Source organism: Leopardus geoffroyi, chromosome E1 (assembly GCF_018350155.1).
Source record: "Leopardus geoffroyi isolate Oge1 chromosome E1, O.geoffroyi_Oge1_pat1.0, whole genome shotgun sequence".
Lineage (NCBI taxonomy): Eukaryota > Metazoa > Chordata > Mammalia > Carnivora > Felidae > Leopardus > Leopardus geoffroyi.
The window spans coordinates 5,817,804-5,842,500 of NC_059330.1; the positions used below are offsets into that span (position 1 = coordinate 5,817,804).

The window sequence follows — 24,697 nt, forward strand, 5'->3', positions numbered from 1 at the left end:
CTCTGTGTTGACAGCTCAGAACCTGGAGCCTGCTTCGGATCCTGTGTCTCCCTCTCTCTCTGCCCCTCCCCCACTCACGCTCTGTCTCTCTCTACCTCTCAAAAATAAACAAAGATTGAAAAAAAGAAGAAGAAAAAGACAAACTCATCTTGGAGCCAAGGCCGCACCTGCCCCGTGAACTTCCACTCTTTGCATCCGGCAGTCTCTCTTCTCTAGACCCCAAGTTCACGAGGCAGTACTCAGTATTTGCTAACATACAGAAATCAGGGTCCTTGGAAACGAACACCAGGGGATTATCACCAGAGAAGGGACCATCCAGGGTGGGACACGGTAGAGTCCTGAGGACACTGGCAGGGTCCTGGAGAGACCTTGCCCCGCCACCCACCCATCTCTCACCGCACCCCCACCCCGCCCCATCCCACCTTACTTGGGCCGGAGCAATCTTTCTGAAACACAAGTCTCACCCTGCTCTTCACGGCCTCTGATCGCCCTGAGAAGAAAGTGCAAACTCCTTAATGTGTCTCACAGGGAACTTCCTCCTCCCGTCCCTCCCTATTTCTCCAGCTTGCTTCCCAGCGTTAGTTTCCTGTCGCTGCTGTAATGAATTACTACAAACCTGGAGGCTTGAAACAACACTAACTTATTATTTTACAGTTCTGGAGATCAGAAATCATAAATGGGTCTTACCGCCTCCCTCTTTTCCTTATAAGAACTCCTATGATTATATTGGGCCCACTTGGATAATCCAGGATAACCTCCCCATCTTGAGGGCCTTAATTTACTCACATTGTAGAGTCCCCTCTGCTGAGGATTAGGACGTGGACATCCTTGGGGGTCCATCATTCTGTCCACATTTTCCTACTTGCCTCTTTTGCATTCTACATGGCAGCCATTTCATTCTCCCAAGCCTGCCGTTTCCCTTCCTGGATCCCCTTCACCAGGCTAGCCTTTATTCATCCTTCAGACACCAATTTCTTTTTTTTTTTATTATTTTAATTCGTATCTCTTTTATTATGATTGAGTTGGGTATTTTTCCCTTCTTTTTTTCAATATATGAAGTTTATTGTCAAATTGGTTTCCATACAACACCCAGTGCTCATCCCAAAAGGTGCCCTCCTAAATACCCATCACCCACCCTCCCCTCCCTCCCACCCCCCATCAATCCTCAGTTTATCAGACACCAATTTCAATGTCACCATCTCCAGGAAGACCTACTTGGCTTTCAAGGTCCTTGGTTCCCCCTCCCATGTGCTCCTAGAGTGCCCTTCTTTATGTACATCACCTTGTACTTGTCTAGTGACTGCTGTGTCTTTGTGAGAGGGTGAGAGCTCCTTGGGAACAGGTGTCCTTTTCGCCAGAGTGTCCCCACTCCCTAGGACGATGAGGGGTACTAAAGAAATATGTACGTTCGATGAAAGAATGAGCAAATGAACACTAATCAAAACCATCACACTGGCCAAACGACACCATTTTGCAAAGTTAAATAAAGACCCAACAGGTTGGAACCTAGCCCAGGTAATACAGCTCCAAGAGCAGTCCATTCATTTACACAGTGAGAGAACTCTACAGCATGCCTAGTGTCGGGGGGTGGTTGAGAAGAAGCTAACTTGGGTCCTAAAGAACGGATAGGGTCTACAGCAGGGAAAGAATTGTCTTATTCACTAATTTTATGTGTATGTGTGTTTCTGTAGTCTCCTGATAATTTCAAGTGACACTTGCACATTTTTAAAATACAGTAAAACCTTGGGCTGCAAGTAACTTGCTCTGCGAGGGTTCCACAAGACAAGCAAACATTTCTAATAATTTTTAACTTGATAAAAGAGCCATGTCTTGTAATGCAAGTAGCACATGACGTCGAACGTCACATGATCACAACTGAGCCAATGGGTTTTGAAATTCGCTTTGATATACGAGTGCTTTGGATTACAAGTATGTTTCCAGAACAAATTATGCTCGCTAAGGTTTTACTGTATAGATAATATAGACTTTAAAATGAAAACCAACATTTCCCAGCTCCAGTCCTTCCCATACCCCGTCTCCCTTTTCAGACACATTTGGTTTTGTTTTGTTTTGCTTTATTATTTTATCTTATTTTAATTTAATTTATTTTATTTTACTTTATCTTATCTTATTTTTGCCTATTTCTAAATTTAGTTCTGGGAACTGCTTCTCTATTTCCTACTAATCTTCCACCCATTTCTTCACTGGATTATTTGGTTTTGGGGTGTTGAGTTTGATAAGTTCTTTATAGATTTTGGACACTAACCCTTTATCCGATATGTCATTTGCAAATATCTTCTCCCATTCTGTCAGTTGCCCTTTAGTTTTGCTGATTGTTTCCTTCGCTGTGCAGAAGCTTTTTATTTTGATGAGGTCCCAATAGTTTATTTTTGTTATTGTTTCCCTTGCCTCTGGAGACGTATTGAGGAAGAAGTTGCTGCAGCTGAGGTCAAAGAGGTTTTTTCCTGCTTTCTCCTCTAGGGTTTTGATCGTTTCCTGTCTCACATTCAGGTCCTTCATCCATTTTGGGTTTATTTTTGTGTTTGGTGTAGGAAAGTGGTCCAGGTTCATTCTTCTGCGTGTCGCTGTCCAGTTTTTCCAGGACCGTTTGCTGAAGAGACAGTCTTTATTCCATTGGATATTCTTTCCTGCTTTGTCAAAGATTAGTTGGCCATACGTTTGTGGGTCCATGTCTGGGTTCTCTATTCTGTTCCATTGATCTGAGTGTCTGTTTTTGTGCCAGTATCCTACTAATCTATCACTAGTTTTAAATTGATCAATTCTAGATATCTATTTATTCCCTGATTTAAAAAATAAGAATTTGGCTCCCACTGATGCCCACTAGGACTCTCTACTTTCTACCCACATTTTTAACAGCTTTACTGAGATATAATTCACATGCCATATTCACCCACTTCAAGTATACAATTCAAAGTTTGCTTATATTTTCACAAGGCCATGTGACCATCACCACACTCTAATTTTAGCAAATTTGTGTCTCTCTGCACCTCCCCCAAAATTCTAGATCTCTTAGTGAGCACTTCTGTTCCATCTTATGTCCTCCCAAGCCCACCACCAATTTACTTTCTGGCTCTAAAAATGTGCCTGTTTTGGACATCTCCTAGAAATGAAATCATAAACTATAGGGTCTTTTGTTGCTGGTTTGTTTTACTTAGCATAATATTTTCAAGGTTTTTGCTGTAGCATGTATCACTCCTTTTCTATGGCTGGATAATAGTTCATGTAGATCAATCTAGAAAGTGTCAACAATATTAAGTCTTTTGACCCATCAACATAGAATGTCTTGCCATTTGTTAAGGTGTTCTTTAATTTCTTTGATTAATATTTTGTAGTTTGGGGTATAAAGTCTTGCATTTTTTTAATTGAATAACAGTTAACCTACAGGGTTATATTAGTTTCAGGTGTATAACATGTATATTTTTGTATATTGATCTTCTATCCTGCAACCTTGCTGAACTTGTTTATTAGTTCCAATAATGTTTGTGAATTCCTTGGGTTTGTTTTTGTTTTTGTTTTTAGATACAAGTTTATGTGATCTACGAATAGAGGTAGTTTTACTTCTTCCTTTCCAATCTGGATGGCTTTTTATTTCTTCATCTTGCCTAACTGACCTGGCTAAAATTTCCAGCACAATATTAAGCCGAAATGGCAAGTTTGGACATTCTTGACTTGTTCTAGATCTTAGGGAAAATTCATTCAATCTCCGCCAGTAAGTATGATGTCAACTGTGGGGTTTTTACAGATACCCTTCATCAGACTGAGCAAGTTGCCTTCTAGTTTGTTGAATTTTTTTTTTCCTTTATCATGAAAAGGTGTTGGGTTTTATCAAATTTTTTCTGTATCCATTGAGATATCATTTTGTTGTTTATTCTATTGGGATATTATGTTAATTGATTTTTGGAAGTTAAACTAACCTTGCATTCTTGAGATCTCACCTGATCCTGGGTTATAATCCTTTGTATATATTTCTAGATTCAATTTGCTAATATGTCTTTGAGGATTTTTACATATATATTCGTAAGAGATGCTGACCTGTTGTTTTCTTTCCTTGTGAGGTCTTTGTTTTGGGTATGAGGATATAACCAGTGACCTATATACCAACTGATTTGGGAAGTGTTCCTTCCTCTTCTATTTTTTTGGAAGATTTTTATGAAAGACTGATATTACTTCTTCATGTTTCATAGAATTCAGTGGTGAAGTCACCTGGGCCTGAGCTTTTCTTAATGGGAAGTTTTTGAATCACTAGCTTAATGGGGGGTGGGAGGGAGGGGAGCGTGGGTGATGGGTATTGAAGAGGGCATCTTTTGGGATGGGCACTGGGTGTTGTATGGAAACCAATTTGACAATAAATTTAATATATTTAAAAAAAACAAAGACATCAGAGAATTCCTCTTTGACAGGCATAGACTAAGACAAAAGGAGTTATGTGATCGCTAGCCATATATTCAGAAGAGTTTAGACAATACAGCGCTTTGTTATATTTCATGAGTTCATAGGACCCAAAGAAGCTAATACAGTAGAACAATAGCTGACATATCAGGTTTTTCAGTCATACTGTCAGTTGCTGACAGGTTGCCAAACTGCCTTTGGCCTGGCTCTGAATCCACATCAGGCAAAGTATTAAAATGATCATTTCCATTTAACTTTGAAAGTCCCGGGTTATCTGAAAGATAAATCAAAATCAAATGTGGCCTGTGCATCTGATGGCAGAATTACTGAGCTGACTCTGTGACTGAGGTATCTAGACAGTGAGGAGGACATTTAACAAGAGGAGAAGGGAACGCTCTATGAAATTGATTTGAATTATTCTATGTCAGCCCATAGTTGGAATCTTAGTTTCCTAGGACTGCCACAAATTACCACAGACTAACTTAAAACAATAGCTGTTTGTGCTTTCATGGTTCTGGAGGCTTAGAAGTCCAAAATCAAGGTGCCAGCAAGGTTCTGGAGGCCTGAGAGCGAGCCTGCACCATGCTTCTCCCCTAGCTCCTGAAAGTTATCAGCCATCTCTGATATTTCTTGCCTTGTGGCTACCTCATTCCCATCTTTGCTTCCATTGTCATGTGGCCGCCTTCTCCCTGCACATCCTGTCTTTACGTGGCATTCTTCTCTGTGTGTGTCTGTGTCCAGATTTCTGTCACCTTATGAAAATACCAGTCCGATTAGGATCTACCCTAATGACTTCAACTTAACTTGATTACATCTGCAAAGACCCTATTTCCAAATAAGGTGACATTCACAGGCCCCAAGGGCGAAATTAGCATTTCCCTATATCTTTTGGGAAGACACTAGTCAAGCAATAACAGGTGACTGAAGTTGCTAATTGCTGAAGAGAATTTAGTGTTGATCAGGTTCTGCCCTGCATCTGAGCATTTTCATTCCTTAGATAAGGAGGGCAAACATGTTTAACCTTTGGACTTGATTTTGGCCAGGATCAGTCTCTTCTAGTAGTTTCTCACTCAAGTTCTGCGTTTGGTATTTTCCTGCATTTTGAAAGAAATTGCATTTGCCTCATCTTTGAATATATTAACTATTTGGATAAGCAACGCCAAAGAAGGCCAAATTAGATGGTCATTGTTGCCAGTGAAATGGGAGAAAGGAAGAGTAGTGGCCGCGTAAGAGACACTCCTCAACTCTTACCGGAGGCTGTCTGTGTATGAAGAACTTCACTAGATGGGAGGAAAAAGTAGCAAACAGGATCTCGGTCCTTAAAATAAAAAACCCGCAATAACACGTTCCAGCCCCTTCTGTATCTTAAAAGCAGACAGGAAGTTTGGTTTGAGGCTATTAGCTTCCAGAGTTACAAATGTAAGCTAGAAGGTAAATGACAGTGACACACAGGTAAAATGGTTCCTCCTACCGCCCCCCCCCCATCCTTTAGGGAAAAAAAACAATTAGAATTTAAAAATTGCTCATGGAGGGGCGCCTGGGTGGCGCAGTCGGTTAAGCGTCCGACTTCAGCCAGGTCACGATCTCGCAGTCTGTGAGTTCGAGCCCCGCATCGGGCTCTGGGCTGATGGCTCAGAGCCTGGAGCCTGTTTCCGATTCTGTGTCTCCCTCTCTCTCTGCCCCTCCCCCGTTCATGCTCTGTCTCTCTCTGTCCCAAAAATAAATAAACGTTGAAAAAAAAAATTAAAAAAAAAAATTGCTCATGGAGAGTATAAGATGTATTTATCTGTTTGTTCATTTCTATCATGGATCAGCAGTGGTGGTCCACATGCCATATCTGATTGTTGCCTGTTTTGTCAATAAAGTTTTACTGGAACACACACACACACACACACACACACACACACACACACACACACACCAAAGAATCACTAGCTTAATGTCTTTGCTTATTATATATCTATTCCAATGTTCTGCTTCTCCTTGAGTCAGTTTTGGTATTTGTTTTTAGGAATGTGTCCATTTTATCCAATTATCTAATTGGTTTGCAAACTCCCAAATACTGATAGCTATATTAAAATGTTTACTTCCTCTATGGGCTATGTTCACTTTAACAGCGTTAGTGAAACTTAATTTTTTATTCTGTGATTTCTAGATACTTTCTCTTGACTTCCCTCTGTGTAAGCTGAGATTTCAGTTTTCCAGCTCGCATCAGCTGCACCTTAAGTTTTTCGTAGACAAGGATGAATATATATTCATTCTAATGTTACCATCATTCATGTTGTTCATGCCTAGTCTACAAGTTAACTGTAATATTTGAAAACTGATAATAGGGTTTATGTCATAGTTAATAAATACATATTCTTCACTGAAGAGGCAAGTAAATATGCTAGGATTACATATCCTTCTTCATGGATCCAATGTCCTAATCTCTAGGGGTCTCTCAAAGAATGTTCTCAGCAAGGAGTTTCAAAGTCATATCAAATTTCAGTTCGCTTCCTACTACGATGAAGATTTTCTCGAAGAGCTTTTAGTTTTTCATGGAGTTTCCGAATGTCTTTTCCTTGTTCTTGGAAGAAGAAATAAATGCCCCCTCTGCCATTATCACTAATATCTCACAGTTGTATGAATTGAATAGAATCCCCGTTATCTATATAGAATCTAATAGAATCCAGTGTTATCTTTCTTGAAAATGCTCTACCTAGGGCCCACTTCTGTTCTAAAAGAGATAAGTTACACTGTGGCTTTCTAGGCAAGTCCCACCCTGGGACTTATTTTCTTTATATTCTAGTTTAGTTCTATCATTTTTGTATCCTGCGTCTTTCATTTTCTTTTTTTTTTTTTTAATTTTTTTTTTCAACGTTTATTTATTTTTGGGACAGAGAGAGACAGAGCATGAACGGGGGAGGGGCAGAGAGAGAGGGAGACACAGAATCGGAAACAGGCTCCAGGCTCTGAGCCATCAGCCCAGAGCCCAACGCGGGGCTCGAACTCACGGACCGCGAGATCGTGACCTGGCTGAAGTCGGACGCTTAACCGACTGCGCCACCCAGGCGCCCCTCCTGCGTCTTTCATTTTCAGTTTTCACCCCAGTTTTGCTAGCATATGCCATCAGAAAAGAGTCGTGGGAAGTAAAATTTCATAGTCCTTGGCTGTCTAAAAAGGCTTCAATTTTGCCCCTATACTTGTTTGGTAGTTTCGCTAAGTGCAAAGTGATTTGTACTCAGAATGTGTCCACATTGCTCGATTGTCTTCAGGAAGTCGGTTAGGTTTGGTTGAGATCATATGCCAGTAGGGTGCTGTTCTCTTCTTTGTTGGTTACCTGTGTCTGTTCCTTGGAAACTTTAGGATCATCTCTCTACCTCCTGTTCTGAAATTCCAAGAGCTGCGTTTGGTGTGGGTTTTTTCCATTCATCTGCTCAGCGTTCGCCGTGCCATTTCAAGTGGAAAAGTCCTACTTTTCTCTATCTCTGGAAATTTTGCTCTCTCGTTCTCAGTAAGTACCGCTACCATTCACGGAGTTGGCCATGCCAGAAATGTTGGAATTGGTCACAGTAGCACTCCCTCTGCCACCCACCACATTTAGTCCTATGGATTCTACCCCTAAATCCATGTGAGACTGGTCTCAGTGTGTCTGTCCTCATTGTTGCCTCCCTGGTCTGAGTCACCGTGGTCTCACTTGGACTGTCCCAGTGGCCCCCTAACCCATTTTCTGTTCTTCACCCCCTGCCTGCAATCTTTTGCCAATCTCTGCAGCCAAAGGCATCTTGCTAAATCTCACATCCGACTGTATCACTCTTGTCCTTAAAACTCTCTGGTGGCTTCCCATTGTTCTTAAGGTAAAGTCCAGTACCACTGACATGGTCCGTGGGGCCTGCATGGACTGGCCTTTGTGCCAAGCCTTGGATCTTACCTTCCCCCAAGCTCACTCTACTCCAGACACACAGCCCTTGTAGATCGTGAGCCTTCCTGACCCAGGGCAGTGTTACAAGAGGTTTCTTTTACCTGAACTATTTCTCCCAGCAATTCAAGAGTCCAGTGCCTACTCACCCTGCAGGTATCAGCCTCTCCTGACCTCCCTGCAAGGCCGTCGGTCCCCTGCCATACATATCTTTGCCTCAGAGCATGCCTACCTGCGTGTCACCAAGATCCTTCAGGTCAAGGACCAGGACCTGTTGCTTACCATTTTGTAACCAGCACCTAAAAGTATAGCAGAGAAAAGGTGCTCTGTAAATACTTGTTGAATGAATCCACAAATAAGTGAGTAAATATCATAAGAACTGTTGTCATGGCTAAGTTATTCCTGAGTTTCACCCTTTTATAGAGTCCTGTATTCCTTCTGGCTTCCGGAGACTTTATTCCTTTCATATTGACAGATCTAGTTTCCTCATTTTCACTCAATCTTTCCTTTTTCGGAAGCTTTTATATACCCTGCAAATGAGCAATTGCCTACTGTTCTTTGCCAGTTGACCTCTGTCTGTTGCATCATATGCTTTGAAGCTTTCTGTCATTTCAGGGAAGCTGACCCCGCCCTGGTCCATATTGGTGATTTGTTTCTGAATACATTATCTCAGCTCTGCCCTTGGCTTCGTCTCAACACCTTTCCTTACTAGAAGCAATATTGCCGTTCATCAACTCGAGATTACTTACGCACCTGTGCCTCCTCTCTCTCTCCCTTCCTTCTTGCCTCATCGATGGCTTGATTTATTTTCTAATTCACCAATTTAGAACACATACTCTGGGAACAGCCATGCTTTCTGCATCTCGGATGGAATCAGACTGCCTGACGGGCTCCTGGTCTCAAGTTTGCAGTCCACATGACTGACTCACACTTTCCTTTCTCAGCCCCAACTTATTAAGTAAACTTACTGCCTCTATGCTTGGGCAGAGGCTGTGTATCACAGTTCACTGTTTTACTCCACTTAGGCTCTTACAGAGCTTGGCATCCTTCCCCATTTTCGAGTTTGTGATTTATGTGCTTAACCCCTTCATTTCTCTATCCCTTTGTTTCAACATGACAGTTCTTTATTTTTTTTTTTTAATGTTTATTTATTTGGGGGGTGGGGAGGGGCAGAGAGGGAAGGAGAGAATCCCAAGCAGGCTCTGTGCCATCAGCACGGAGCCCGATGCGGGGGTCCACCTCACGAGCCATGAGATCATGACCTGAGCCAAAATCAAGAGTTGGGCGCTTCGCCGACTGAGCCTCAGCCCCCTTCCACCACAGCCCCTCATCCCCGCCCCAGGTGCGTAGACCCACAGACAAAGTTCTGCGTAGAGTTTAGGAGCTCTCTAGCCCCTAAAGCTCATCCACTGACCCTTGATCAGAAATCTGTGCTCTTCTGGCACCTTTGTGGCTCTTAGTCTCCTCTAGGATTTTCCTTCCTCAATAATTTTGAAGGAGGAGGGGAGGGGGGAATTCAATTCACTTTTCTTGGCCTCTGTTTCAACACAAAAGCTAGGACCATCCACCCCCACTGTTTTTCTTCTTGCCTTGTCAGATGAATCCTTGAAAGCGCTTTGATGTAACACTCTTTCTCTTCTCTTTCCTCATCACCTCCTTCCTGAATGAGCCATCCTTCTTGATTTGCACATGAGCTCGTGCCTTTGCTTCTTTTAAAAGCAGTCCCCCATTTTTTTTTTCCAATCACCCATTTTACCTGCCTCCTAGGGCCGCTGTAGGATGAAGATGAAATCTAAGACGTGTAAAGACTTTACAATGTCAAGAGTACGGTAGCATTGTAAGGCATTATAACGGAGGTGATAATCCGTCTGTTCTTTGAGGCAGCTCGGTTGGCTCCTTCCTGTATGGCCTTTGGAAGCACAGCTTTGTCCTTGGTCCTTCCAACCCAAGACTCCCCTTCACTCCCAACCCAGGACTCCCAACCCAGGACTCCCCTTTCCACCCTAACACACAGGCATCTTCTCTGGTCTTTCACATGACTCTAGCACAGTCTTGCTCTGTCTGCGTCCTCCTTTGTTCAGTTACATGGCTTTACCAAATATTTCGGTTATTTCCGTGTTGTGGTCAGGAAGAAGCCGTATCTACCACCTCTGCCTTCCGCTGCTTCCTGTTTCTCTTTCCAACATGCTGGTCAGAACTGTGAGCTTGCTTAGATTTGTTCAAGCCTGCTCCCCAGTGTGTTCAAAGAAACGGTTTCCAGTTTGGTGTTTCTGTCGCCAGATTATCCGCACGTAGCGTGCAGCCTCTCCCTCTCATTGTTCCTGGCCCTGTTCTCGTTTCTTTAACAGTCCACTGGGACTCGGGCAGTTTTAGCAAACAGCTTCAAGATTGGCAAAATATTCACTTTGGGGTTGAGAGAGACTCTTTTGCTCGTGTTCCAGGGAGCAGGGGCGCGAGTAGGCAGACAAAGGTTGATGATCTAAGAAGAGATGGGATTTAGGGAGCAGAAGAAGGCACTTCTCCCACTGAGATGGGAGCGTGCAGGGATGCGGCTAAAATGGCAGGAAATTGAAGGAGTCCCTGACACATGGCACGTGTTTTCCCTGGAAAGCAGAGAGTGACGCAAACTGAGTAGAGCGGAGCCTCCTAGGAATGTTAAAGGAAGTAGGGAATGGGCAACGCAGCCAATTCCTGGGCGCGTGGCAAGATTGCCAAACGGCAGCGGGGGTGAGAGTCACGAAGTTGGGGTGCCCCTCGTTCACCAAATGTATTCCCTTTCCCTCTGGTTAATGCATCCGGGATTGAGAAGTTGGCGAAAGTTGGGTGACGCAGAAAGTAGAAGGGGAAGCAGAGTTGAGGATTTTGTAAGGTCTTCATTCCAAGTAAGGATTATTGAGTCCATATTAAAATAAGAGAGAGCATGGGGCGCCTGGGTGGCTCAGCCAGTTAAGCGTCCGACTTCGGCTCAGGTCGCGATCTCACGATTCGCGGGTTCAAGCCCCGCGTCGGGCTCTGTGCTGACAGCTCGGAGCCTGGAGCCTGCTTTGGATTCTGTGTCCCCCTCTCTCTCTGCCCCTCCCCCCCCTCAAAAATGAATAAACATTTAAAAAGATAAGAAGAAGGAAGTAATTGTGAAGGTTAGGAAGAAAAAATGAGGAGCCAATGGACTGGACATTTCGCTGAAGTAGAATAACAGGTGACAAGGGAGTAACAGTGAACAGCCAAGAAAGCAGGAAGTGATGGGAGTAGACGTGAGTGAAGAATGTTTCAGACGCGGGACAGTTTTCTGGGACAGTGACGTCCTGGGTGCGGCCACGGGGGGTGTGTAACAGAACCAGAATGGAGTCAAGATCTTTGAAGATGAGGAAGCATGAGGCTGGATGTTGGCTCAGTCATCTGTAGCAACACTGAGGTTTACTGGGATGGTGATGCGACGGGACTTGTGGAGGACTCTGGACTGAATTCCAAAGCCCCCGATAAAGGCAAATCTCACTGGGAAGTTGGCGGAGGGCAGAGAACATAGAAGTTCGTAGACAATATAGGCAGATGGCATATGCTTTAAAAGGAAAAGGATTTTTTTAACTTTTTTTTTAACATTCATTTTGGGGAGTGAGAGAGACAGAGCATGAGCAGGAGAGGGGCAGAGAGAGGGGGAGACACGGAACCCAAAGCAGGCTGCAGGCTCCGAGCCGTCAGCACAGAGCCCGACGTGGGGCTCGAACTCAATGAATGCGAGATCATGACCTGAGCCGAAGTCAGACGCTCAACCGACTGAGCCCCCCAGGCGCCCCAGAAAAGGGGTTTTTAATATGAGGATGGGAAGAAATAGCCTGCCAGGAACAAGGGTGGGCTAGAAAAACATTCCCCTTCCTCCCAGCCCCACGTATCTGGGGAGCCCAGGAGAGGGCCACAGAAGGTGCCACGGTCCTCAGGGACGGGAGGTCAAAGAAGCACCCTGCAAAGATGGGACACCATTCTGGGTGACACTGCCCCACGGAGAATAGGAAGGGAGATCAGAAAAGGAAAGATGAGTTAAAGATAGTGGGGGGCTGGGGGGGGGAGCCTCGGCGCAAAACAGTATGAAGGTGGAAACCCCAGAGAACGTGACTGTGGAAGGAGAGGGGGGCTTGCTGATGCCCCGGGAGGGTGTCTGGAGAGCCCCACGGTCGCAGATGGAGGGACCCTGCAAGGTTGCCCCAGCATGTCACAGCACCGGCCGGTGCCACAGTCATCCTGGCTGTGAGCGTTCAATCCTTGTAAATCTCGTCGGCATCTCCCCATCAGCCTCGCCAGATTCATGCGAGCTGATCCGGGCCGGACCACGCTGGACTTTGCCCACGACAGCCTGTGCGGCCCGTGAAGCGCCCCTCTTCCCCTACCTCTCGCTAACAAAGAAAAGAAACAGCCTCCTTTGTGAGACGGAACGTCTCAGAGGCGATCTAATAATCCCGGCGCCTTGTAGCCCGGTATTTTCTCTGGAATAAGTTGTTTATATTGCCGGTTTGAAAGCTGACATCGGTTCTCTCGCCAGCCAGGATTTATAGCGTTTAATAAGGGTGTTTCTTGGGTCCATCTTGACTGAATCTATCATAACTGGTCCTCACTGCAAAAAAAAAAAAAAAAAAAAAAAGTCAACCTCCTGCTTTTTCTTACACAGTTGCGAAGGAGATTCTGTACTTTTTTTTTTTTTTTAGTATGTTAAAGAAATATCCTGTGCTGACCATTTTCTTTAAGTGTTCTTGCACACGTAGCGGAATGCATCTTCGATTTCAGTTGCCCTGAAACGAAATGTTTAAGGACGTATGGTTATCCTTTTCCTCTTTTAAATTCCTTCTCTTTTCTCTCACGTGCTTTATCTTCCTAGAAAGAAATTCCTTCACTCTTAGGACCCTTTGTCTAAAGAATCTTACGTAATTGCTCCAAACATCGTTGGTGTTGGGCTCACGGCGGCCGGCGAGCCAGGCAGAATCGGGCCGGCCTCCCTACCAAGGTTAATGTCCTTGTGTGAGGGTTTTCCTGGACTCACAGCCAGGGAGGTGATTGTGACATTTACATTGGTACATGGCAGATCCCTTGCCCCACTCCCGATACTGGCCGCCCTTCTCCGGGCGCAGAACATTTCCACCTGCACAGCCAAGCCCTTGCCTTGTGCTTCTCTGCTCTCAGACGTGCAGAATGATGAGATCAAACGTGTCTGTGTGCTGGGGAAAACGGGAGGAGGCTATTATGGCTAAAGTACAGGAAGCCCGAACTACCTGGGTCCTGCCCCTACTGGCCACGCCTCCCAGTAGATTTCGGGGGAGAATATATTCAGAGGTCCAAGCAAGTCAGAAGGGGCCACACCCACCTGCTGGCTGGCCTGGGAGCCCGTTCACCCTCTAGGGTAGCGGACCAACGCCTGGTCTCCAGATGAAAGCTGCCAGGAAGATCACCAACATTGCTGTCCATCCTGGGGGGGGTTGTGTGATGGGGGAGCATTGAAGTCTAGCTGGGTGCTTCCTTCTGTTTGGGGACAGAAAGCTGGCAGATGTACCCTCCGTCCCCGAACGGAGGGTAGGAAGAGGGTTAGCATAGGAGGCTCGAGGCTCAAACACGCCTGTGTTGGGGGAGTGACCGGGAGACAGGCGAATGTTCCTTGTGGACCTATGGCAACACAGATCCTGGGCCCAAGAGATTCTAAGGACAGCTCTATACCCCTTCCAGGTAAAAAGCTCGGCTACACCTTCAACAACCGGAACTTTCACAATGTGTCTTTGGGGCAAGGACAGGAGGTAGTGGCTGAGGCTGCTCTGGACCTGGCTGCCAAGAAAGGTCACTGGGTTATTTTGCAGGTACGACCTCTCTGCCCCGATGGGGGTCATTCTTGACCCCATAGCTGCCTGGACCTGACAGTCTCTGGGCTCCTCTGACCTTGCCGCCCCTCTCCCCCGCCTTTCCTTCCACACCCTTGCCCGTCTCGCTGCCCGATCTTGTCTCCTTCCCTCTCATGTGGTCCTGCTCTCCCCACCCCTCTCCATAACTCCTTGTCTCTCGCCCCTCAAACCCCCCGCCACTCTCTCTAGTTTAATGTTTTTTAATGTTTGTTTATTTTTGAGAGAGAGAGAGAGAGAGAAATAGAGCACGAGCAGGGGAGGGGCAGAGAGAGGGGAAGACACAGAATCCGAAGCAGGCTCCAGGCTGCAAACCATCAGCACAGAGCCGGATGCGGGGCTCAAACCCACGAACTGTGAGATCATGACCTGAGCCGAAGTCGGACTCTTAACCGACTGAGCCACCCAGGCGCCCCTACTCTCTCTAGTTTAAATAGTTCCACCCACATCCTGTTCAGTGCCTGCTCAGGGAGTAGGTATCCAGTTGAGTCCATGGAAGCTGGATCGTGTTCACCCGGTGATCCCTTCCCACGCGTATCAGGAAGACGCGAAGTGGCCCCTCTCCTGTGGCCGCCTGTCCCCTTACCCCTGTTTTATGCAACTTGCAGGGGGAGCTGGGGCCGGGGCGAAACAAGTGGCTCAGTTCCCTTTTCTCCCAAACGGCCTACAGCCGCCTCTGCTAGAGGGCCGTGGCTGTGGCACAGGCACTTATGTCACGACCGCGTCCTTCACCACATTCCCTTTAGGAGAGATCCCCTCCTCCATCACCTTTCTGCACCCAGCACACCCCCGCGAACATAGTAGACACCCAGCAAAAGCCCGTTGGGCGGGAGAATCAACGAAGAAATCGATGCTAGGAAAAATAAAACAAGTAAGGTTCCCCCCCCCCCCCGCCCCGCCTGGCCAACGGAGCCCCGGCTTTCCAGGCGGCCCGCTGAAGTCTTAGCTCCGACAGAGTGATTATAAATTAATTCTCTAACAAATTTTCACTTCCCCAGCCCTTCCATATCCATTGCCTTTGCCTTCAGTTATTTGCAGCAACTCTGTGAAATAAGGATGGCCGATGTTACTTCCCCCTTTTAAAGAGAAAGCGGCACTCGGAGGCCAGATTGCTGCGGCCGAGTCCGGTGCTCAGTGCTAATCTGTGTATTTAAGGCTCTGCGAGCAGGCTTCCTCAAATATTTACCGAGGCGCCTTTATCTGCCCATCACAATGAAACATATTGCAACAAAGCCAAGCGGCTATCCTTTCCGGAGCAAAAGGTGCATTCTGCAGAGTAGCCCTAAGAAGTAACTGTGGGCTTAGACCAGACAGACAGATGGCAATCACATGGGGGGGGGGGGGGGGTGGGGGGGGCGGGGAGAAGGCCTCCAAGACCAGACACAGGAGCTGGCTCTTGGAGCAGGAAGCCTTCCCAGTATGTGAGCCGAAATGCCCCCGTGTGTTTTAGGAAGATAAGTTGGGCCACACTGAGCACAATGGTTTGCAGAGAGGGCGAGGGGACTCCAGAAAGCTAGCCACGAGAAGTTGACATCAGTGCTTTTCAAATTGTAACACGCTCACAAGTCACCCCAGGATCGTATCAAAATGCGCCGATTCAGGAAGTCTGGGTGGGGCCGAAGAATCTGCGTTCCCACCTAGCCCCCAGGTAATGCCAACTTTTCTGGTCCATGGGCCCCGCTTTTGTGTAGCAAGTGTTCAAGTAAGGCAGGTGTCAGATGTGGTGATCTGGATTTGGAGCGTGTGGACTGTGTGTGTGACTCTTCAAGCGTGGCCCGGGGACCAACATCTTCAGCATCACCCGGAACTTGTTAGAAGTGCAAATTCTCAGGCCCCACCCTAGACCCCCTGAATCAGATACTCGGGGCTGGAGCCCAAGAATCTTCGTTTTAAGAAGCCCTCTGGGGGGCGCCTGGGTGGCTCAGTCGGTTGAGCATCCGACTTCAGCTCAGGTCACAATCTCGCGGTCCGTGAGTTCGAGCCCCGTGTGGGGCTCTGTGCTGACAGCTCAGAGCCTGGAGCCTGTTTCCGATTCTGTGTCTCCCTCTCTCTGACCCTCCCCTGTTCACGCTCTGTCTCTCCCTGTCTCAAAAATAAATAAAACGTTAAAAAAAAATGAAAAAAGAAAAAAGAAGCCCTCTGGGGAGATGGGGGTGGGGGACGGATTCCTATGCATAGTCCAGTTTGACAACAATGTGCCAAGGAGACTTGGGATATCAAGAGATAGGGTTCTGCTGCAAGATACTGGCAGGTCTCATTGCTGGGAACCCCAAGATTCCCGCTGCAGTGAGCTGTATTTGATGGCCAGGTCCCTCCTCTAGCTGCCTTCCAGAAACTGTTTGCTGCTGACAAAACTAAGCAGATGCCTGCATGTGGGGGGTGTTGGGATCTTTCCTTCCCAGTAGAACATCCACCTGGTGGCCAAGTGGCTGAGCACCCTGGAGAAGAAGCTGGAGGAACACAGTGAGAACAGCCACCCAGAGTTCAGGGTCTTCATCAGTGCGGAGCCAGCACCCTCCCCTGAGGGCCACATCATCCCCCAGGGAATCCTGGAAAACTCCATCAAGATCACCAACGAGCCTCCCACAGGCATGCACACCAACCTACACAAGGCCCTGGACAATTTCACTCAGGTACAGCCCCGGGGAGGGATGGGGGGGGGGGCGTGGCGAGGGGGCGACTGGGCTCAGAGCAGTGCCATGTGGGCGAAACATATTCCCTTTGTGACCGGCCTCCTCCCAGGGCCCACCGAGTGCAACCCAACTCTCAGTTCCCAGACACGCCTGGGGGAGCTGAGCTTAGGGTGGGCTTTCTTCGGCGAGAGGCACGGGGGAGCTCTCTGCAAGCCTCCGTGCTACCTAAATATCCCAAGGTGGAGAGGGGCCACGTTGCTAGAAATCCGATGTCACACACCGGTCGCGCGCTGTCTTCAAGCAGGGGGTTGACACCCGTGTTCACGCGGTGACAGTTGACATCTACGTGCATCTCGAATGTCGAGGGTCCAGAGAATCCAGGTGTCAGATGTGGGGATCGTAATCATATGTTAGGCTCTTAACGCGTGGCCCCCAGGGCGGCAGAAGTGCCCGGGAACTTGGTAGAAATGCCAGTTCTCAGGTCCTACCCTAGACCTGCTGAATCAGAAACTCTGGGGTGGGGCCCAGGAATCTGTGTTGTAACAAGCCCTCCAGAAGATCCCAATGTACAGGCCACTCTGGGGACAATGGAACTGGGAATAAATAGCAGGGCATCGGGCTCAGATGTAGGTACCGGAAGGCCCATTACTGGGAATCCAAGACTCGTGTTGTGGGGCGTGTATTGAAAGCCAACAATAGGGTGGTGGGTAACTCACTCCATGTGTGAAGTCGCACTTGCAAAGTCTGTAGCTCAGGCTTTTTGCATCTTCTCCCGAAGGCAGGCTGTCTGGTAGCTTCTTCCTCAGGGATTTGCGCCATCCTGGGGAGGGGAATACACGAAGGCGTGAAGGCCGGGAGGTTGGGGGCCACCTTAAAGTCCATCTGCCACGCTGGGCCTCAGTGGAGTCCACGGGGAGGGTTCTAGGATCTGTCCTCTCCGATGATCCTCTTTGTGTCTCTGGCTTCTCAGAGCCCCTGCTCTAACTCGACACAAGTCCCCAATGGGTCATCTAGGAACCCTGAAACGGGCCGTCCCACAGGACACCTGTTGTCACCAACCCCACATAAACCACCAGGACTAAGGGCCCTTTGGGGCCTGGTTTCACTTAGACTAACATGAAGGGGTTTGGGTTTTATTTTTCTCTTTTAAACTTTTATTCATTTGTTAATTTTGAGAGTCGGGTGAGAAGAGGCAGGGAGAGAGAGAGTCCAAGGAGGCCCTACACCGTCAGCACAGAGCCCGACATGAGGCTCGAACTCACAAACTATGAGATCATGACCTGAGCTGAAGTCGGACACTCAACTGACTGAGCCACCCAGGGCCCCTAATGTGAAGGGTTTTTTGTGTTTTTTTTTTACTGAGTGCATGATTCCCCTTGTAGTGTGGGGATCAAGCAGTCCCACTTGGAGAGGAAAGAAAACTCCCACTTGGAGAGGAAGCTCCAGTTCCACTTGGAGAGGAAAGAGAAGGAGAAGCAAAACTTTTCCAGCCCTCTTTTTCACTCCATTCCCATCCGAACCCCCAGACCCACTCATAATCCAGAACCGGGAATGGGGAAACATGGCCAGGAAATTCAGGCTGTTTTTGTTAAGAAACACCTGCCCGTTGCAACATGAAGCAGAAAGTAGGGTGCTCTCTTTTCCAGGGGCATTTTCATTCCTTTCTTTTTAAATTTTAAAATAAAGTAAAATGTTAAAGAAAAATAAAATAAAGTAAAATGATAAAATAAAGTAAAATAAAATAAAATAATATAAAATAAAGTAAAATAAAAATAAAATAAAATAAAATAATACATTTTTCTTCCTAAAGAGGCCTTGACTAATCCCCTAGGTACTCTGTACCAGAGGTCAGAACTTCTAAATTTTCTACCTCTTATATTCCACATAAGGGAAATCTACAGTCTCGACTTTGAAATCGATAGCCTTCTTTCCCCGGAAGGCAGTAGCTCGTTCCAGGCAAAACCACTTCTGCCCAGAAAAGGCACCGGGTTGCCCAACAGGGTGAACATACGCAATGCCATGGAGCTACGTTCGCTTCAAAATGGTGCAGGTGACAGATTCTATGGTGTGTATTCCACCAGGAATTTTTTGTTTTTAATTAACAATTGAAAAGAAAAAGGCATTGGGAAATCGGTTAGTTAGCAAGCTCCGTCTAAGGGCACAGTCACAGACTACTCTCAGCAATTTTGCCTTGAGGGTCTTGGGCAGATCCGGGGAGAAGGGCCATAGTTGCCTCAGATACCAAATCTCCTAATGATTAATTATACAAGATTATCCCTCTGTAGGGTTATTATCCTATATTCATTGCGTGGCTTCATCTTGTCAGCCTACCCACGGACCCTTGTCCTTGGGTCTCTCTCCCTGCCAAACCCCTGTCCAGCCTTGGTTATGAGGCTGCGGGGAAATAAATCCCAAGGGTGCTGGCTTTCCCTGGCTATTCTGTCCCCACCACCGTTGGGTCTTTGGCCATTGAGAGCGATCTTCGGTGACTCATTCTGAGAAACAGAGACAGACTTACGGGTATATCCATTGCTCGCAAGGGTTTTAATTGTTCCATTCTGCTTTTACGGGTGCCCTGGAACCAAGGCCCCCGTGAACACCCCCTATAATTCAGAGCCCGATTTTAACCATTTAAGGGACAAACTGCAGGACGGAGCTCTTTTTACCGCTGCTAGCCGTGCTGATCGGGGACGGTTATTTTATTCTGATGTTGTCAGGTTTACGGTGAAGGGCGCAGCAGTCCTCTGTCTCTCTCGTGTCCCGTCCCTCCCTCAGCAGCAACCTCAGCCACACAAGCAGCGATTACACCTACGACAGTCCCACGATGGGCAAGCAAGGCGTGGCAAGTGGGGCACCTGGCCGGCTCAGTCGGTAGAGCCTGCGACTCGAGATCTCAGGGTCATGAGTTCAAGCCCCATGTTCGGTACAGACATTAAATAAATAAAACCTTAAAAAAAAATAAAAAGGAAAGAAAAGCATAGCGGGAAGGGGAGAAATCAGAGATGATGCTGTAGGAGTCCCCACCCACACCCCAGCACAAAGTGATACTCCTAAGACCAACACAACTCTCAGGACCCACTATCCTGTTTCCCGTTAGCTATGCTTGGCATGTCCACGGGTGCCAACATTAACTGTAAAGCAAACCCTGTCATCACCTGAACCTAAATCTTAACTCAGATTCTAATCTAGAACCCAGCCCCTCTGCAAGGTCCCCTCAAACCCTGAGCCCACACTGACCCACAGCGCGACCTGCATTCCTACTGTGGCTCAAAAACCTAACCAGGATGTACGGTGACCTCGTCCAGCGTGACTTCCGGCCGCCATAACCCGCACCCTGCTCTGTGCTGCACAACGGCAGGTCTTTGCTAACACTGGAGGCAATGCTTTTCTTTCAGGACACGCTGGAGATGTGCTCCCGGGAGACGGAGTTTAAGAGCATCCTCTTTGCTCTTTGTTACTTTCACGGGGTGGTGGCGGAGAGACGAAAGTTTGGGCCGCAGGGATGGAACTGCCCTTACCCCTTCAACACTGGGGACCTCACCATCTCTGTGAACGTGCTGTACAACTTCCTGGAGGCCAACGCAAAGGTAAAGTTCCCGGCCGGCACGGGGGGAGGTGGGGAGGGCCATCTCTCGGAAGGATGATGTCGCATCGGCACAGGGTAAAGGGGGCGCACGCTGGGGACCATCTAGACCCTCTCCAAGTAGAGGGAGGAAGGACCAGCCCGGGGCCAGCGGGAGGCCGAAAAGAGCACCACGGGATGTCAGGGCCAGGAAAGCTCAGGAGACCAAACTGGTGGCTCACGCCTGGTGTGATTCTTTGTCCCAGGGCCCACCAGACCACCCCTGTGCGCCTGCGGCATGGTGGGGTGTTGTGGATTGGCAGAAGAGACCCCATGCTCACCCGATACAAGTTCCCAGTTTAATCAGCCAAGAACACCATTTAAGGGAATGTGTAGACCATGAAGGCTCTTCTAGTTAGCAGGCCAAACATAGTATCAGCAAAGGCCACCTCCCCTTCCTGGTGGGGCACATGAATCAGGCCCAGAAGCCCTAAGCGACTCCTCTGCCCCCAGCTCCACGGCCCTTGCCCCCCATAGCACCGTCTCCTCATTTCGTGCACTGAGACATGGCTTTCCCCAAGTGGTTTCCCGCCTGACTCCAATATCGTGACTTTCGTGCTCTATTTCATTCACTTTGAACTTTGGAAGGAGACCATAAATTAATACGCTAAGCAATGGCAGGAAATTAGACAAGTATCCTGGTCCTTCCTTTATTCCATTTGACATTTGCTTATTTAAAGGACTTGTAGGTAAAGCCTGACTTGATTGCCACAGTTAATGACCGTGGAAGAGGGGAGGCATATAGGCAAGGGGGTTGGCACCTTGCCTCTCCTCACCCTTGGCTGTAACTTCTCAAGCATTTCGTGAGCCCCCAGGCGTGCCCGACTCTTCGGGGCACTAGGGGTATGCAGGTGAAGAAAGCGTTGCTTCTAATTTGAGAGGCATCCCATCTTGCGGCTGACACTCTGTCCACGCGTCAGGGCAGCCCCGATGTCTGTGCGGAGGTCTTTCTTCCCTGTGTCCCAGGTCCCCTATGATGATCTGCGCTACCTCTTTGGAGAGATCATGTATGGAGGCCACATCACAGACGACTGGGACCGGAGGCTCTGCAGGACCTATCTGGAGGAATTCATCAGACCGGAAATGCTAGAAGGAGAGCTGTGCCTGGCACCCGGGTTCCCACTCCCGGGCAACCTGGACTATGCTGGTTACCATCAGGTAAGGCTCTGCTCATACCTGGGCCTTCCTTCAATTCTGTTCTGCAGGACCAGGATGCACACACAGGGTCAGGGAGGAATGGCCTAAAGAACAGAGCTCAGGGGCCCCCGGGTGGCTCAGCTGGTTGAGCATCCAACTTCAGCTCAGGTCATGATCTCGAGGTTCGTGGGTTCGAGCCCCCCGTCGGGCTCCGTGCTGACAGCTCAGAGCCCAGAGCCTGCTTCGGATTCTGTGTCTCCCTCTCTGTCTGCCCCCTACCCCTGCTCGCGCTCTGTCTCTCTATCCTTCAAAAAAAGAAACAAAGGTGAGAAAAAATGTTTTTTTTTAATACAAAAATAAAGAACAGAGCTCATATGGAGTTCGGTTCTCAGCCCCAGGTTTGCCCTGTTCGGTTTGAGAGCTGTTGGGTGCCTCGCCTCAAATTAGTGATAACAATTGAGCTTTTGGAGATCTTTCTATTCTTGATGCTTGGTTCAATAATTCTATTTGTCGCTCTTTTTCTACAAATAACATCTGGGGCTTTCATTAGATTGCTTTCATCCAAGATATTGACAAAGCCATTAGGAAGAAAATTCCAGGTTCAGAATTTAGCCAACTTTGGGTAAAGTTTATATTAGTGATTCTAGGTATCTTCAGAGGGACAGGAGCTTGTGGGCAGATCACTTAGCCCTCCTGTTCTCTGAGGGCTGCTGTGAACACAGACACGCACACCCATGTGCACACACACATTCCCAGGGAGCTCTTCCGATTTCTCATTTCACTGTGGCCACAGCTATTTTTAAAGTGCCCATCTTTGCCCATTTAGGCTGCCACGGGAGATAGATTAGAAGATAATTTTTTTAAAAAAATCTTTTTTGCCGCTTGACTTTGAACATGCCTAAAATAACTTTGAATACCAAACTTAAAGGAAATACCGGTCATCAAGACATTAACGACAAACTTAAAAAAAAAAAATTTTTTTTGAATTCATAAAATTTAAAAAGATAAGATGTCAAAGTCATTCAATGCAGAAAACCTTGGACCTATGAAAAGAAATTTAAAATGGTAAGGCTATTTAAAGAAAAAAAGAGGAATGTGGGTGGTGGGGGGACGGGTTAAATGGGGGATGGGATTAGGGAGGGCACTTGTCGGGGGTGAACACTGAGCTTCGTAGGTAAGAGATGAATCACTGGGTTCTACTCCTGAAGCCAAGACTACGTTGTATGTTAACTAACTTGAATTTAAATTTTTAAAAAAGATGATTTTTAAACTACTTTACCAAAAGGCTTCAGGGCTTTAGCCAAGAAATTTGTGCAAGAGCACCCCCTAGTGTCCACGGGGCAGTCCAACAAGAGGCTGGAGCCAGAAATGGGCAAAAACGGTGTGGTTTGCACACTTCAAAACAAGTGAGGATTTTCTTTACACCTCTCTTTTTTTAAATGTTTATTTTTGAGAGAGAATGTGTGAGTGGGGGAGGGTCAGAGAGAGAGGGAGACACAGAATCCGAAGCAGCCTCCAGGTTCTGAGCCATCAGCATAGAGCCCGATGCGGGGCTTGAACTCACAAACTGTGAGATCATGAGCTGAGCCGAAGTCAGACACTCAACCAACTAAGCCACCCAGGCGCCCCTTTACATCTATCTTTAATCCACCAGTTAATAGGTGGTTACAGGGCACCTACCAAGAGTTCAGGAGTGTGCTGGGGGCGGGAAGAAATACAAAAATAAATACACAAGTTTGCCTTTGAGGGATGAGCAGTCTTTCACTTAGACTCAAGGATGCTCACACCAAGAAATCATCAAAATCAAATTAGGAACCAACCTTGAGGGGCACTTTCTCACTGTGTAGTGGAAAGAACTAGAAAGGGCACTCAGAACATCCGGAGAGGAAAGGGAGCCTTCAAAGCTGGGGACCCAGCCTAAGCAACCGTAGGGGTGCATTGCCTGGATGGCACGATTAAAAAAATGTTTCTAATTCAAGTAATTTTTGCCAGGGGCCCAATTCCCCGGTTATCAGCGAACCTCGCCTTGTCCCACAAGCTCTCTTTTGCATCTGTGGTCCCATATTTGCATTTAGGTTTGTTATCTCTGATTTAGATAAATGGAGTTGGGGGGGGAGGAATTTAAGGGCAAGGGGGCCAGGACCCTGGGAGAGCTTGAGTGACATACCAGCAAGGGATCCGTATTTCTTAAGGACCCTGAGAAGTCCCTCCGTGTGTGTGGAGGGACAGGTGTAGACCAGGGAGCGGCAGGAGCAGGGCAGACTGGAGAGGGATCAAGTCCTCCAAGCTTCTGCAAAAGGAGCATGGCCCCATGGGCGTGGAATTTCCGGAAAAGCGGCCTGGCACACAAAACCAGGTGGTGTCGAGGCGAGGCTGGCAGAAAGGATGTCACCAGGAGGCGGAGAACATGTCCACGTCTCAGCAGGTGTTGGTGAACGGCGTCCGCCTGGAGGGCCAGAGGGACGCAGGTGCCTCACGCCTGCTGTGACCCACCGCCGTCCCTCAGAGGACGACCCGGAGTGGGAGATGGCAGACGGGAGACACGTCTCGGTCTGTGTTTGAGCGAGCTTGCCCCCGGCTTCCAGTACATTGACGCCGAGCTGCCGGCAGAGTCGCCCCACCTCTACGGCCTGCACCCCAACGCCGAGATCGGCTTCCTGACCCAGACCTCGGAGAAGCTCTTTCGCACGGTCCTGGAGCTGCAGCCGCGGGACGGCCACGCCGGAGAGGGAGCAGGGGCCACGCGGGAAGAAAAGGTATGTGGACGGACCACTCGAGATCCTTCCGGGGAGCCGAGGATGGCACAGCGAGACGCCCCTTCCCGCTGGCCGCGTTGGCAGGGCGCGTGCAGACCACACTGTGCACAGCCGCCCCTCGCACACGGCTGGTGCGGCCTTGACCCACCAGGCTGGTCCTCTGTTTAAATCACAGGAAGCCCCTGCCGTTGGGTTTCGTGGTTTGCTTGTCGTTCGTTCTCTTTTTCTTTCTCTTTCTTTCTTTCTTTCTTTCTTTTTTCTTTCTTTCTTTCTTTCTTTCTTTCTTTCTTTTCTTTCTTTCTTTCTTTCTTTCTTTCTTTTTCTTCCTTTCTTCCTTCCTTCCTTCCTTCCTTCTTCCTTCCTTCCTT

The 24,697-nt window shown here is 47.7% G+C and overlaps 1 protein-coding gene across 1 annotated transcript in view; it reads left to right on the plus strand.

Annotated features, from left to right (window-relative positions):
* The window catches only part of DNAH9 (dynein axonemal heavy chain 9), a 339,411-nt gene that overhangs the window by 281,076 nt on the left and 33,638 nt on the right, over positions 1 to 24,697 (plus strand). The window contains exons 62-66 of the mRNA XM_045487400.1: positions 14,015 to 14,142; positions 16,587 to 16,814; positions 20,210 to 20,401; positions 21,403 to 21,594; positions 24,159 to 24,329. Of these exons, the coding sequence (XP_045343356.1) occupies positions 14,015 to 14,142; positions 16,587 to 16,814; positions 20,210 to 20,401; positions 21,403 to 21,594; positions 24,159 to 24,329 (911 nt within the window). The remainder of the gene's footprint in view (positions 1 to 14,014; positions 14,143 to 16,586; positions 16,815 to 20,209; positions 20,402 to 21,402; positions 21,595 to 24,158; positions 24,330 to 24,697) is intronic.